At 42.4% G+C, this 12,805-nt stretch overlaps 1 protein-coding gene across 3 annotated transcripts in view; it reads right to left on the minus strand.

The window, feature by feature from the left end:
* The window catches only part of LOC143959420 (uncharacterized), a 56,778-nt gene that overhangs the window by 13,473 nt on the left and 30,500 nt on the right, over window positions 1–12,805 (minus strand). For all 3 annotated transcript variants that reach the window (XR_013270222.1, XM_077468069.1, XM_077468070.1), the window contains exon 4: window positions 2,012–2,219. Coding sequence is in view for 2 of the 3 variants with exons in the window: in XM_077468069.1 (XP_077324195.1) it covers window positions 2,012–2,219 (208 nt within the window). In the remaining variant the exon portion in view is untranslated. The remainder of the gene's footprint in view (window positions 1–2,011; window positions 2,220–12,805) is intronic.

Raw genomic sequence — 12,805 nt, forward strand, 5'->3', positions numbered from 1 at the left:
GGGGGGGGGGGGCGGGGGGGAGATGACCAGGCTATATCAAATATTTTTGCAGAAGAGGAACGCCTGGACACAAATTTGACAGCGCTGTCTGGCAGGGTTGTGCAATTTTCAGAACTGCAAGAACAGAAATAAAAATCCTTTCACAGGCAATATGCCGTAGTTGTTTCAACTTTGTATGTAGCGGTTTGTCTGGGAGTGCAACTTATCTGCATTAGCTCATAAGAGATGGGGAATTCCTTCTGTGCCAAGCAATTATATCATTTCAGAGTTGTGATAATCACAGCTTTTTGTTTGATGTATAACGGGAAGCGATTACCCTTTCACATTTTATAAGCAAGGCTTACTAGCAAAGAAAAAAAAAAATACATCTGACTATTGATTTGGGGACTGTGCATGCAGTGTTTCCGAGATGCAGCTTCTGAATAGGCAAATGCTAAAATTCATTTTATAATCAATACCATCAAGTTATTTTGTAAAGATTACTAGAAGTAAAATTAAGTTATTCTTTAAATTGGAATTTTGTGGACAATTATTAGCAGCATAGCTGACAATTTACACCAAATAACAATCAGTAGGATTGCTGGTTTGGTTTAAACCCCTTATAACATGTGTCTACAAGGAAGATTAAACAGCTCAGAAGCTCAATTTAACCACTTCAATATCGGGAACTTTCACCCTCCTTCCTGCCCCGTGTCAATTTTCAGCGTGGTCACACTTTGACTGACAATTGAGCGGTCATGTAATGCTGTACCCAATCAAAATTTGTATAATTTTTTCAGACAGATAGAGCTGTGTTTTGGTGGTATTTAATCAACACTGTTTTTTTAATTTTTTGCTAAACCAATTTTTTGAAAATAAGTACATTTTTCTCCTTCACTGATGTGCGCTGATGAGGTTGCACTTATGAGGCGGCACTAATAGGCAGCAATGATATGCAGCAATGATGGGCGGCACTGAAAGGCATCACTGGTGGGCATTGCTTTTGGGGCTGCACTTTATCAGTGCAGATCCCCCCCCCCCCCCCCCCCATCAGGAAAGCCGATCTCCCCTAATAACATGCTGTCAGCATGAGTAGAGGAATGCAGATAACTGGCACTTCACTGTGATTGGACACAGCTGATCACATGGTAAACAGCCTACTTCATAGTCTCTTTGTGATTGGAGATGCAGTGTGTCCAAGCGTCGCACTGCACAACTGATTGCTGTACATGAGCAGCTTGTTCAGAAGGACGTCACATGATGTCCAGTCAGAACAATTAAGCCACCGCCCAGCCGTCATTTTGCTATAGGCCCGTTGGGAAGTGGTTAAAGAAAACCTGTATTGATAAAAATGTTGTAGCAGTATAGGCTGTCCTCCTTATGAAACGTTACTTGCCTGCGTCTTCCCTCAATACCTTCTAAATCCCTGGACCAATAAAGCATAAAGCCATTTAAAACCAGTTAAGTCAAAACTCCTGATCTGTATACCTGCTGAAATCAGAGTTTAGTAATGGTAGCCCTTTTATTCTCTCAGGACAGTAATTAGTTAAATGAGCCCAATGTCAAAGGGCTGACATGACAGAAATAAATGTTTAGGCCACAACAATCTTTTTACAGACGTATTAGATTTGTTGCAAATATGTGGTAAAGAAGAATAAAACACAGGAAGAGAAGGCATGCAAGGTTTAGCGGACACCATAAGGCGCTGTAACAAACTTCCTGCTTACAGGCAAACCCCATTTAAAGAACAACCCCACCCATTTCTGCTTCTTTAAGTGACTGTAACAATATGTAGAGTAAAAGAAACATTTTACATTTTTAATCAAGGAGGGTATATTTTTCATCAGCTGCATTAACATAAAAATCTGCAGACAGCCATAGTCTCTTTACTGAAACCAAACCATGCTGAGTCGGATTGCCAACAGGAAAGCAAGACTAGCTTAGCACAGAGTCACCACTGCATCCACCATCATGCATAACTGCACTGGTCAAATAATGCCTCCTAAATAACATGGGGAAAAACAGCTCTTACTTGAATGGATGTCCTTCATCAGACTTCTGGACGGCTTGCATGACAGATTTGTAGATACGGAAGCTAATTGTGACAGTCAGCAGGGACAACACGAGATACGATACAACACTAATGATGCTAAATGCTGCCAAAGACAAAAGCAGCACCATAATGGCTCCAAAAACCATCCCAGATTTCTTCACATCTCTCCAGTACAGCAGATCATGAACTGAAAAAAATAAAAATAAAAAAATGTATTTCACCTTGGCAAAACTTGCAATAGTTCACATATCAGAACAGTTTAAATTAAAATGTTAATAACACATTTTGATTCACAAAATATTAACCATATACAAATGCTAACTAGACAATTGATAAGTATATTTTTATGAATCGCAAAGCATTAGGCATCAACAACCCAATGGCAACAATATTCAAATAAGATCCGACTTTCTCTAGGAGATGTAATCATTGCATGAATTGATTGGGAAATATCAGGGCTAAAGACCAACTAATACACTAAGCTTTGGCTGTAGAGATAGTCTCGCAGGCATGAAAATATTAACCTAATTAAGTCCCTTAATTCTAGAAAGGGGATGATCATTTTATTATGTATGTTTCAAAAAGAAAATTCACTCAAGTCAATAGAAAAAAATCTAAAGTGGAATCACATGTGTTTTTTGCTGTCCCTCTTCAACATTTAAGCAGGCCATATATTATGTGACCATAGGTCGCAGGAAAGAATCGTTCAATTCCCCCAGAGCTACTGTGGGGGGAGCTCTCCTAGCCGGAAGAACACAGCGATTACTGCTAGCAGCTATAGCCGCTGGTTGTACCCTGGTAAGTACAATCAGCCTGCCCATACATGGATTGAACCTTGGCTGGTCTCTGCTGAATCGGTCAAGATTCGATCCATTTATAGCCAGCTATAAAATAAAAAAAGGAGCTGGGAGACGATCATGCGACTGGCCCGGAGCGCCCTCAGAAAAGGCAAGTAGACATCTTTCCTTTATAGGATAGTTAGAAAAGGCTTAGAATAGAGGTGGAAACAAGGTTTAGGTATTGTTAATATACGACTGGGATTCTACGTTAACACCTGTAAGGGTGACACTTATGTTAAAAGAGGAGCTCCTGACATTTTTGTGTTTATTAAGAGTCAGCTGCTACAAAAACTGTCGCTGCTGACTTTCAACACACCCACCTGTCCTACGAACCAGCGACGTGCCCACCCGAGCCATCGCTTGCCTCAGTCTTCTCGCCCCGATCCCGGCATCTCAACTGTGGGCACAGAGCTGCAAACAGCACGCTGCTTCACAGCTGGGTACCCACTGGGCTTGCATGTGCCATCCATTGTTAATGGTCCCACAGTTCTCTTGGACCTGTGACGTGTCCCAGATGACTGCAGAGAGGGGATAACTTCTGCTTGGATCACTTAGGCAATCAGAGTGAAAGTGGGAATGGGTACCTGTCAAAATCAGGTATATATCAAATGCTAGGTCCACATAAAGCAATGCAAAGCACATCAGTACTTGAGATGAGCTGTACTAAATGAAAGTCAAGTGGAAAACCCATCCGTTTAAATGCAGAAAAACTCAAACTACGGGAATAGAGGGGGAAAAAATAAAAAGAGTGCGACAAGGAATTTAGAGCAAGTAATTCTAAAAACTGTCCAGATATCCCACGTCCCATTACTGGTACTTCATATAGGAGGCACTTTCATTCTTGAAAGTCCACCCAAGCCCACCCTCTCTCTACACAGCTGGCACATTAACTGTAATTCCAATAACAACTTTAACATGACATGCAATATAAAAATTGGTGCCATGAAGTTATACAGTGAAGGAAGTGAATATTTGATCCCCTGCTGATTTTGTACGTTTGCCCACTGACAAAGGATCAGTCTAGAATTTTAAACAGTAGGTTTATTTTTTCACAGTGAGATACAGAACAAAAAAATCCAGAAAAATGCATTTCAAAAAAGTTATAAACTGATTTGCATTTAAAATCAGTGAAATAAATATTTGACCCCTTAAAAAAAAAAAAAAAAAAACAAACACACACACACGACTTAGTACTTGGTGGCAAAACCCTTGTTGGCAATAACAGAAGTCTGACATTTCTTGTAGTTGGCCAAACAGGTTTGCACACATCTCAGGAGGGATTTTGTCTGACTCCTCTTGGCAGATCCTCTCCAGGTCAATAAGGGTTTGAGGCCGACGTGCGGCAACGTGAACCTATAGCTCCCTCCACATACTTTCTATGGGATTTAAGGTCTGAAGAATAGCTAGGCAATGCCAGGACCTTATAATGTGCTTTTTGAGCCACTCCTTTGTTGCCTTGGCCATGTGTCATTATCATCCTGGAATACCCATCCACGACCCATTTTCAATGCTCTGGCAGAGGGAAGGAGATTCTCACCCAAGATTTGATGGTACATTGCCCCAGCCATCATCACTTTAATGGGGTGACGTTGTCCCGTCCCCTTAGCAGAAAACCCCCCCAAAGCCTAATCCTCCATGTTTGACTGTGGGGATGGTGTTCTTGGGGGTCATAGGCAGCATTCGGCCTCTTCCAAATATGGCGAGTTGTGTTGATGTCAAAGAACTTGATTTTGGTTTCATCTGACTACAACACTTTCACCCAGTTCTCTTCGGAATCATTCAGATGTTCATTAGCAAACTTTGGATGGGCCTGCGCCACCCCCCCCCCCCCCACCTCAAAGTACCGCGCCCCCCTACCCATTCACTTAAAAAAAAAAAAAAAAAAAAAAAAAAAAGAGGACACAGTACACAGGTTTTTAAAGTATTTTTTATTAAGGCAGCTACGGCGTCACTTCCGATTTCTTCTCCGCTCTCCTAAAAAGGTCTTCTAGCCCTTCTCTGGTTCTTCTCCCTCTGTCCGCTGTCATCTCCCTCTATTTTTCTTCCGACGTGGACTCTCCTGCTCAGGGCATGATGGGGCAGCGACATCATAAGTGGCGGGGCCTCTGGGTAATGTCACCAGATGACCTTGCCTCATGTTAATATAATTAGTGGCACACCGTGCACTCAGCATTAGAGCGGGAGAGAGCATTGAGCCAACATAAGAACAACAGAGGAAGAAGACAGCGGACGAGACCTGGTAAAAGAGCAACAAGACAGTGGACAAGACCCAGCAGAGGCAGAATACATCACACCGGAGCTGTCTTAATAAGTTACCTTTATTAGTATTGCGTTTTATTTTTGACAGTTTTTTTTCCTAGGTGAATGGGTAGGAGTACAATGTACCCCATACTCATAGGATGGGGCCCCCCCCTTGTTAAAGGGGGCTTCCATATTCTGATAAGCACCCCCCGCAGACCCCGACAATCAATGGCCAGGGTTGTCAGGAAGAGACCCTTGTCCTCATCAACATGGGTACAGGGCCCCCGGTTCAGGAGGGGGGGGGGGGGCGCAGATACTCGCTCATCCCCACCCCCTTTCTTGACCTGCCGGGCTGTGTGCTCGGATAAGGGTCTAGGTATGGGGGTTCCCCTTAACTTCCATACCAAACCAAAGGGCCTGGTATAATCTTGGAGGGAGAACCCATGCGTTTGTTTTGTTTTTTAAATTTGGAGTTCCCCTTCAAGATCATCAGAGCACAAGTTGCATGCCAAAGAAAGTTGAATCAGTTAAGATGGCGATCCGACTTCAGTGATATTCAAAGGGCTGAAGTAGGATCAAAGTCCAACCAAAGTAGTGCAGGGAGCATTTTCAAAATCGTATCGACTTGTGTCGGGACCAGTTAAGACGGCTCTCATAGGAAAACATTGATTTTCACACATCATACGATATGAGCCCCCAATGTTGGATCGTTTGTCGTACAAGTGTGAACCCGGCTTGATAAGGGGGTCCAATACTTATTTCGCTTATTAAAATTCAAAATCAATTTTTAACTTTTTTGAAAGGCGGTTTTCTGGATATCTTTTGTTTTGGACATTTTTTGTTAGTCTGTCTCTCACTGTCAGGCTACATTCACACCTGAGCGTTTCAAAGTCACGCATTTTTACAAAATTTTTTTCTCCCTGGTCACCAATATAAAAAGATGAAAGATGCCTGTAATCTGCCCCAAATAAGCTCATGTTCTTTTTTTGAGCTTAAAGCGTTTTTCAGGCATTTTGCTTCAGGTTACAAAACGCACAGATGTGAACAGGTGTCATTGAAATTAATGGTATTTTGCATGTTGGACGTTTTAGGAGCTGAAAACACTCAGGTGTGAATGCAGCTTCAAATTAAACCTACCATTAAAATTACTGATCATTTCTTGGTCAGTGGGCAAACATACAAAAATAAACAGGAGATCAAAATACCTTTTTCCCCCTCAATGTACTACCGAAGCTGAAAATACCATGGCTTTTAAAGAAAGGGGCTTTCCTTTAAAGGGTATACTGTAAATTTTATGTATTTGCCTGTGTTTTCTAAAATCTAGTTTAAGCATCCGGTCATCAGTCTTCTACTGGCAGGAAGAAGCGTTTTCTCAGCCTGCACTTTGCAATTATCAAACTGCATAATTATATCTTTGTTACAAGACACAATGAGAGATGGTGCAGGAGGGGGCTGATTTGTGCCGATGATCTTCAGAAATCACAGTATTTAGCTAAATATGATCAGTATCTGTTATGGCAGGGAAAATGCTGGTCACAACCACTGAATTATTAATAAATGGAATGCCAAGTGTAATTTTAAATAGTACTTTAGACTATAATAGCCTCTTGTTTCTTCGCAGCACTGTCATTCAGACTTTACTGCATTGCATAGCGAGTTGGCTGACAGGAAAGTAGAGCACAGGGTTGATCTTCTGCATTGCTGCTCCTTTATCAACCAATTCTAAGGCTGACCCATTCCTTGACAAAACTATTGTTCTAACTGCAGGAGAGCACAGAGGTCAGAACATGTGATGTTTAAATATGTTCAGCTAGTTTTGTTATCCAGACACTTTTGGCAACCATAATGCCGCATACACACGATCGGAAATTCGGCCTGCATAAGCCAGAGGAGAGCTTGTGCGACTGTGTGTATGCTCCATCGGACTTTTGCTGGCCAAATTCCTGACAGCAAAAGATTGAGAGCAGGTTCTCAATTTTTCAGTCGGAAAAAGATTTGATTGTAAAATTTTGACGCGCAAAATATCCTACGCATGCTCGGAAGTATTGAACTTAATTTTCTCGGCTCGTTGCATGTCACCACGTTCTTGACGGTCAAAAGTTCAGCAAACTTTTGTGTGACCGTGTGTATGCAAGCCAAGATTGAGCGGAATTCCATTGGAAAACCCATCCAAGATTTTTCCGACATAAAATCTGCTTGTGTGTACGTGGCATTACACTTCACGTGCATGTATTTCAATTGTGATTTTTGCTTTCTGCGTACAGTAACGTAAAATGCCTTAAAATGTGTCTGACCAAAAAAAAATTAAAAACAAAAATAAGTAATATATGCACATTTGCCACTAAACTAACACTGCAGTACAGAAAAATATTCATCTAGCAGAAATGCAGTGTGCTCCCAACCTCCAGTCTGAGCTGACCACACAGTGGGGTTTGATCAACTAAAACTGAAGAGTGCAAAATCTGGTGCAGCTGTGCATGGTAGCCAATCAGCTTCCGACTTTAGCTTGTTCAGTTAAGCTGGTTGGTTACTATGCACATCTGCACCAGATTTTGCACTCTCCAGTTTTAGTAAATCAACCCCAGTGCCTCTGCTAAAGTAAAAATTTCAAGCAGTGTCTGCCCTGCCTTCTCTCATGCTGCCCTACAGAACACATCCTCCTGTCTTCATCTCTGTAAGGCCTCATGCACACTGGACGTTAAAATAACGTTAGAAAAATGCCAGTATCTTAGCAGTGGGTTTTTCTATGTTTTTTTCAATAGCGTTTTTCCTTTTCAATGGATCAAAAACATCCAAAAACGCTGGTGAGCCACGTTTTTGAGTGCTTATCGACGTTAGAAAGTTTTTACAGCTGAAACAGCTTAAAAATAAATAAAATAAATAACCCACTAGTTTTTTTTTTTTTTTTTAAAGCCAAAAAACGCCCGAGCCAAAAGCTACTGATAGATAGCAGCCTATGTGTGCATGGACACATAGGATAACATGATGGGGAGTTTATTGATGGGTTAATTTATCTGAAGCCAAATACAGCTGCTGTAAAAACATCCAAAAACGTCCAGTGTGTGCGAGGCCTCACTTAAAAGAGAGCAGTTCTGTAGTCCAGAAGGGGAGAATTCAGGCAGCGCTAATAACATTGCTTAGTATTTCAATGCAGTAGAGGCTTCAGACTTTTCATCTTTATCTTGATCTTGGTGGCCAGACAAAGCCAGCAAGAACAATATACTTAGCTTCACAAGTGAAACCTAAAAAAAAAAAAAAAAAAAAAAAAAAAAAAAGAAGAAGGAGCTAGATAAAGGACAGAATTATTGAGGCAGCAATTCGAATCCAGTACTCAGCAGTGACTGATTATTACTAATGCAATGACAAAAATAGAAAAGGTTGGTAAAACAAGTTACACATCATTTTCTGGGCGTACCGACAACCAGATATTTAAAAAACTGCCACTTAACATATGAGTTCACCAACACGGAGATCCACCATCCTCATCAGCAATGCCCCATATCCTAGCTAATGCTAGGTACACACAAAAGATTTTTTTTTCCTTAACCACTTGCTTACTGGGCACTTAAACCCCCCTCAGTCCCAGACCAATTTTCAGCTTTCAGCGCTGATGCACTTTGAGTGACAATTACGCGGTCATACAACACTGTACCCAAATGAAATTTTTATCATTTTTTTCCCACAAATAGAGCTTTCTTTTGGTGGTATTTAATTACAGCTCGGAGTTTTATTTTTTGCTAAACAAACAAAAAAAGATGCAAAAAAAAAAAAAAAATCATGTTTTAATAGTTTGTTATAAAATTTTGCAAACGGGTCATTTTTCTCCTTCATTGAAGTGCGCTGATTAGGCGGCACTGATAGGCTGCATTCGTGGGCACTGATGGGCTGCATTGGTGGGCACTGATGGGCTGCACCGGTGGGCACTGATGGGCTGCACCGGTGGGCACTGATGGGCATAGTTAAGGCGGCACTAATAGGCACAGATAAGGCGGCACCGATGGGCACAGATAAGGCGGCACTGATGGGCAAAGATGGGCACAGACAAGATGGCACGGATGGGTGGCACGGATAAGTGGCACGGATGGGTGGCACGGATGGGCACTGATAGGTACCACAGATAGATGGGACTGATGGGCACTGATAGGTGGCACTGATAGGTGGCACTGCTGGGCACTGATGGGCGGCACTGCTGGGCACTGATGGGCGGCACTGGAGTGCAGCACCTTTGAGGCAGATTGGGTGGCACTGTGGGTGGCACTGTGGGCACTGACGGGGGCACTTACTTTTGCTTTTATTTTACTTCAGGATGGCACTGCGGGAGGCAGGTGGGCACAGGCAGGTGGTCCCTTGTATTGATGGCCGTGATCGGGACTGATGTCCCGATCACGGCCGCGGTGATCGGCTTTTTTTTCTCTCCTCGCGCTGTCAGCGCGAGGAGGAATAATAGCCGATTACCTGGGTCCGTTCTATCACATGATCAGCTGTCATTGGCTGACAGCTGATCACGTGATAAGGGGTCGGGATCGACCCCTTACACGGATCGGTGATCAGGCGAGTCTCACGGACTCGCCGATCACAGAGCGCGCCGCGCGCGCCCCTCAGGGGGCGCGCAGGCCGCTCGTAACCGGGACGACGTCAATAGACGTAGTCCCGGAAATGTAGGTCCGCGCTAATGCCGTCATTTGGCAATAGCGCGGATCTGAAGTGGTTAACCACCTGAGCCCCAGAAGGATTTGCCCCCTTTCTGACCACCACTTTTTGCAATTTGGCACTGCGTCAATTAACTGACAATTGTGCAGTCGTGCGATGTTGTACACAAACAGAGCTTTCTTTTGGGGTATTTGATCGCCTCTGCGGTTTTTATTTTTTGCTCTATAAACAAAAATAAGGAGCAACAATTTTGAAAAAAGCACAATAGTTTTTAGTTTTTGCTATAACATTTTTCCTCAGTTTAGGCCGATATGTATTCTTCTACATATTTTTGGTAAAAAAAAAAAAAAAAGTATATTGATTGGTTTGCGCAAAATTTATAGCGTCTACAAAATAGGGATAATTTTATGGCATTTTTTATCATTTTATTTTTTTATTAGTAATGGCAGCGATTTGCGATTTTTATTGTGACTGTGTCATTATGGCGGACACATCAGACACTATTTTGGGACCAGTCATTTATACAGCGATCAGTGGCTATAAAAATGCACTGATCACTTTGTAAATTACACTGGCAGTGAAGGGGTTAACCACTAGGGGGCAATGAAGTGGTTAAGTGTGTCCTAGGGAGTGATTCTAACTGTGTGGGGGGGGGGGGGGGGCGGCTTGAACACACGACAGCGATCACTGCTCCTGATAACAGGGAGCAGTGCTCTTTCATGACACTAGGCAGAACAGGGAAATGGTTTACAAAGGCATCTTCCCGTTCTACCTCTCCGTAACACGACCGTGGGCACCCGGCGGACAGAGTATGCGGGACCCGCAGTCACGAAGAGCACAGCGGGCGCACATCCGCAGTGCCACTTCTTAAAGGGACCTTACCTGTATGCCCTTTTGCCCACCCATGCCATTCTACCGACTTATATCGTCATGCAACGGTTAACCCAGCGGGCTGAACGGAAAAATAAAATAATGAAGATTGTCCTACCAACGCACACAATGTTAGTGCGGCGATCTCCCTAATGTGCCTTTGTGTTCTGACAGGGGGACTGCCCCCCTGTCAGAACACAATGATCAGCGCTCATAGCCAGTGGCTCTGATACTTATTTTCTAGCATCTACCCAGTGAAGTGACTGGCCTCAAGTGATACAGAGATGAAACAAATCCCCCGATATAAATTGTACATAATAAGGAGGAACTGCAGTCTGCTCAAATAGTTTGTAATAAAAACATCTTTGCCATTCTGAAGCTTCCCTCCAACCACTTTGCACATTATTTTATATATACTGCGATTCTGTATTTGCCAAATATGCTGCAGAAATCTCCCTCCCCTGAGTCTGGCTGCAATCATTTTAACTGTGGGCAGCTGAAGCTGCTGCCTGTTCACTTCCTGGATTTACTCAGAGGCACACCTCCAGCTCTGCAGCTCTCATTTTGACTTACGACTCATCCCCCCTCCCTTCCTGGGGAACTCTCACAAGAAAGAGATGTGCATGATGCCATACGCCTACGCTTTTACCAGACAAGAAACAGGAAGTGGGCTGTAAAAGGTATTTAATGGCACAAAAAAAAAAAAAAAACTTACTATCCAAAGTTAAAAACAAAAAAGGCGGAAGATTGAATAGATGGCAAAAAAATGACTGAAGTCCTGCTTTAATCTGCAACAAAAGTCCAGAAACATACAGCTCCGCTGAGCTTTCAGAAAAGAGTTGGGGAGTTGAAGTTACACTCTGCAGAGCTCAGTGAAGGGAGGTCTGACAGCTGAGTGGAAGGGAGTGAAGGGAAGGGACACACCCGCTCTTCACACAGGAACAGAGCTGAGGTTATCAATCACAGGCCGTGTGCTGGAGCTCCCTCCCGGGTCACCTTTTGCTCTTGGTGTCAGGAAAATTTGTCAAAATATCAGAGGAAGGAGGCAGCAGACAGAAATGATGCTTAGTCCTCTGGATTGAGACAAGCACACGCTTTAGGAGGGATATGCTTTGTTCATATTTCATGTCAGATTTATAGCTACGCGTCCAAAAACCATTGTGCACAATACGTACATACGTGTCACACATGGAGGAACATATAATGCTACACAGTTTTTTTAGGACTATGAAATGTATAAGTCAACTTAGCTGCTGTGTCAATTAGTCTGTACTCTTATTTAATATTAACTTAAAAAATAAACAAACACATGGGAATAAAATAAAATAAAAATAAACACAACCAAATTATCAACCTGCATTACTTTCATGTAATACGTTCATCCATTTTCAACATTGTACTGTACCAACCCAAATACACTCTACTGGTGCCTGATCTAAATGACGACTGTATATTTCCACTTTTAGATCTAGCAAATCCAATTATGCAATTATAGTATAAAAAATGAAACAACTCAGGCAGCCAAACAAAATGTATAATTAAATCTGACAGGAGTTCCATGCCACGATTATGTAAAAGATAAAGAAGAGACAATAACATCAGCTGTGTGGGAATATAATAATAGTGCAGCGATGACTAATATAACCACACCAACCATCTGATACCTAAGCAGATATCCATAAATCTAGAGTGGCAAGAACTGCCTATAAGCTGACAAAGGGAAAAAGATTTATGTATGAGCGATGGATCACTGTATAAACAATGGTACAGTCTTGTGGGACAGATGAAATGCATTTTTAAAAAGTATGTAAAAGACCTAATTTTTCATTTTGTGTAGGGCTTGAAGCTGTTAACTGTGGCCCATCTGGGATGGTTCGCCCTCTCCACTGGTCCTGGTGACAACTGTCCCTGGTACAGAAAGGAATTGGAAAACCAAAATGTTTGAGTTGTTGGAGAACAGAATTGGAGGGGACTCTTCAAAATCTGCTCTGGTGACAACTGTCTAGGAGTGGATATACAATTGCCTTGGAGACATCTACGGTTACTTCCTGTTGTGCCTCTGGGACAGGACGTAAAAAGGCAAATCTCCCCGATAGAACACACTAAACAAAAAACAAATAAAAAAAAAAAACCCCAACAAAAGGAAACAGACACACCCTACAAATGAAATGTG

Source organism: Lithobates pipiens, unplaced genomic scaffold (genome assembly GCF_037356315.1).
Source record: "Lithobates pipiens isolate NorthernLeopardFrog02 unplaced genomic scaffold, aLitPip1_a1.2 Scaffold_74, whole genome shotgun sequence".
Classification (NCBI taxonomy): Eukaryota; Metazoa; Chordata; class Amphibia; order Anura; family Ranidae; genus Lithobates; species Lithobates pipiens.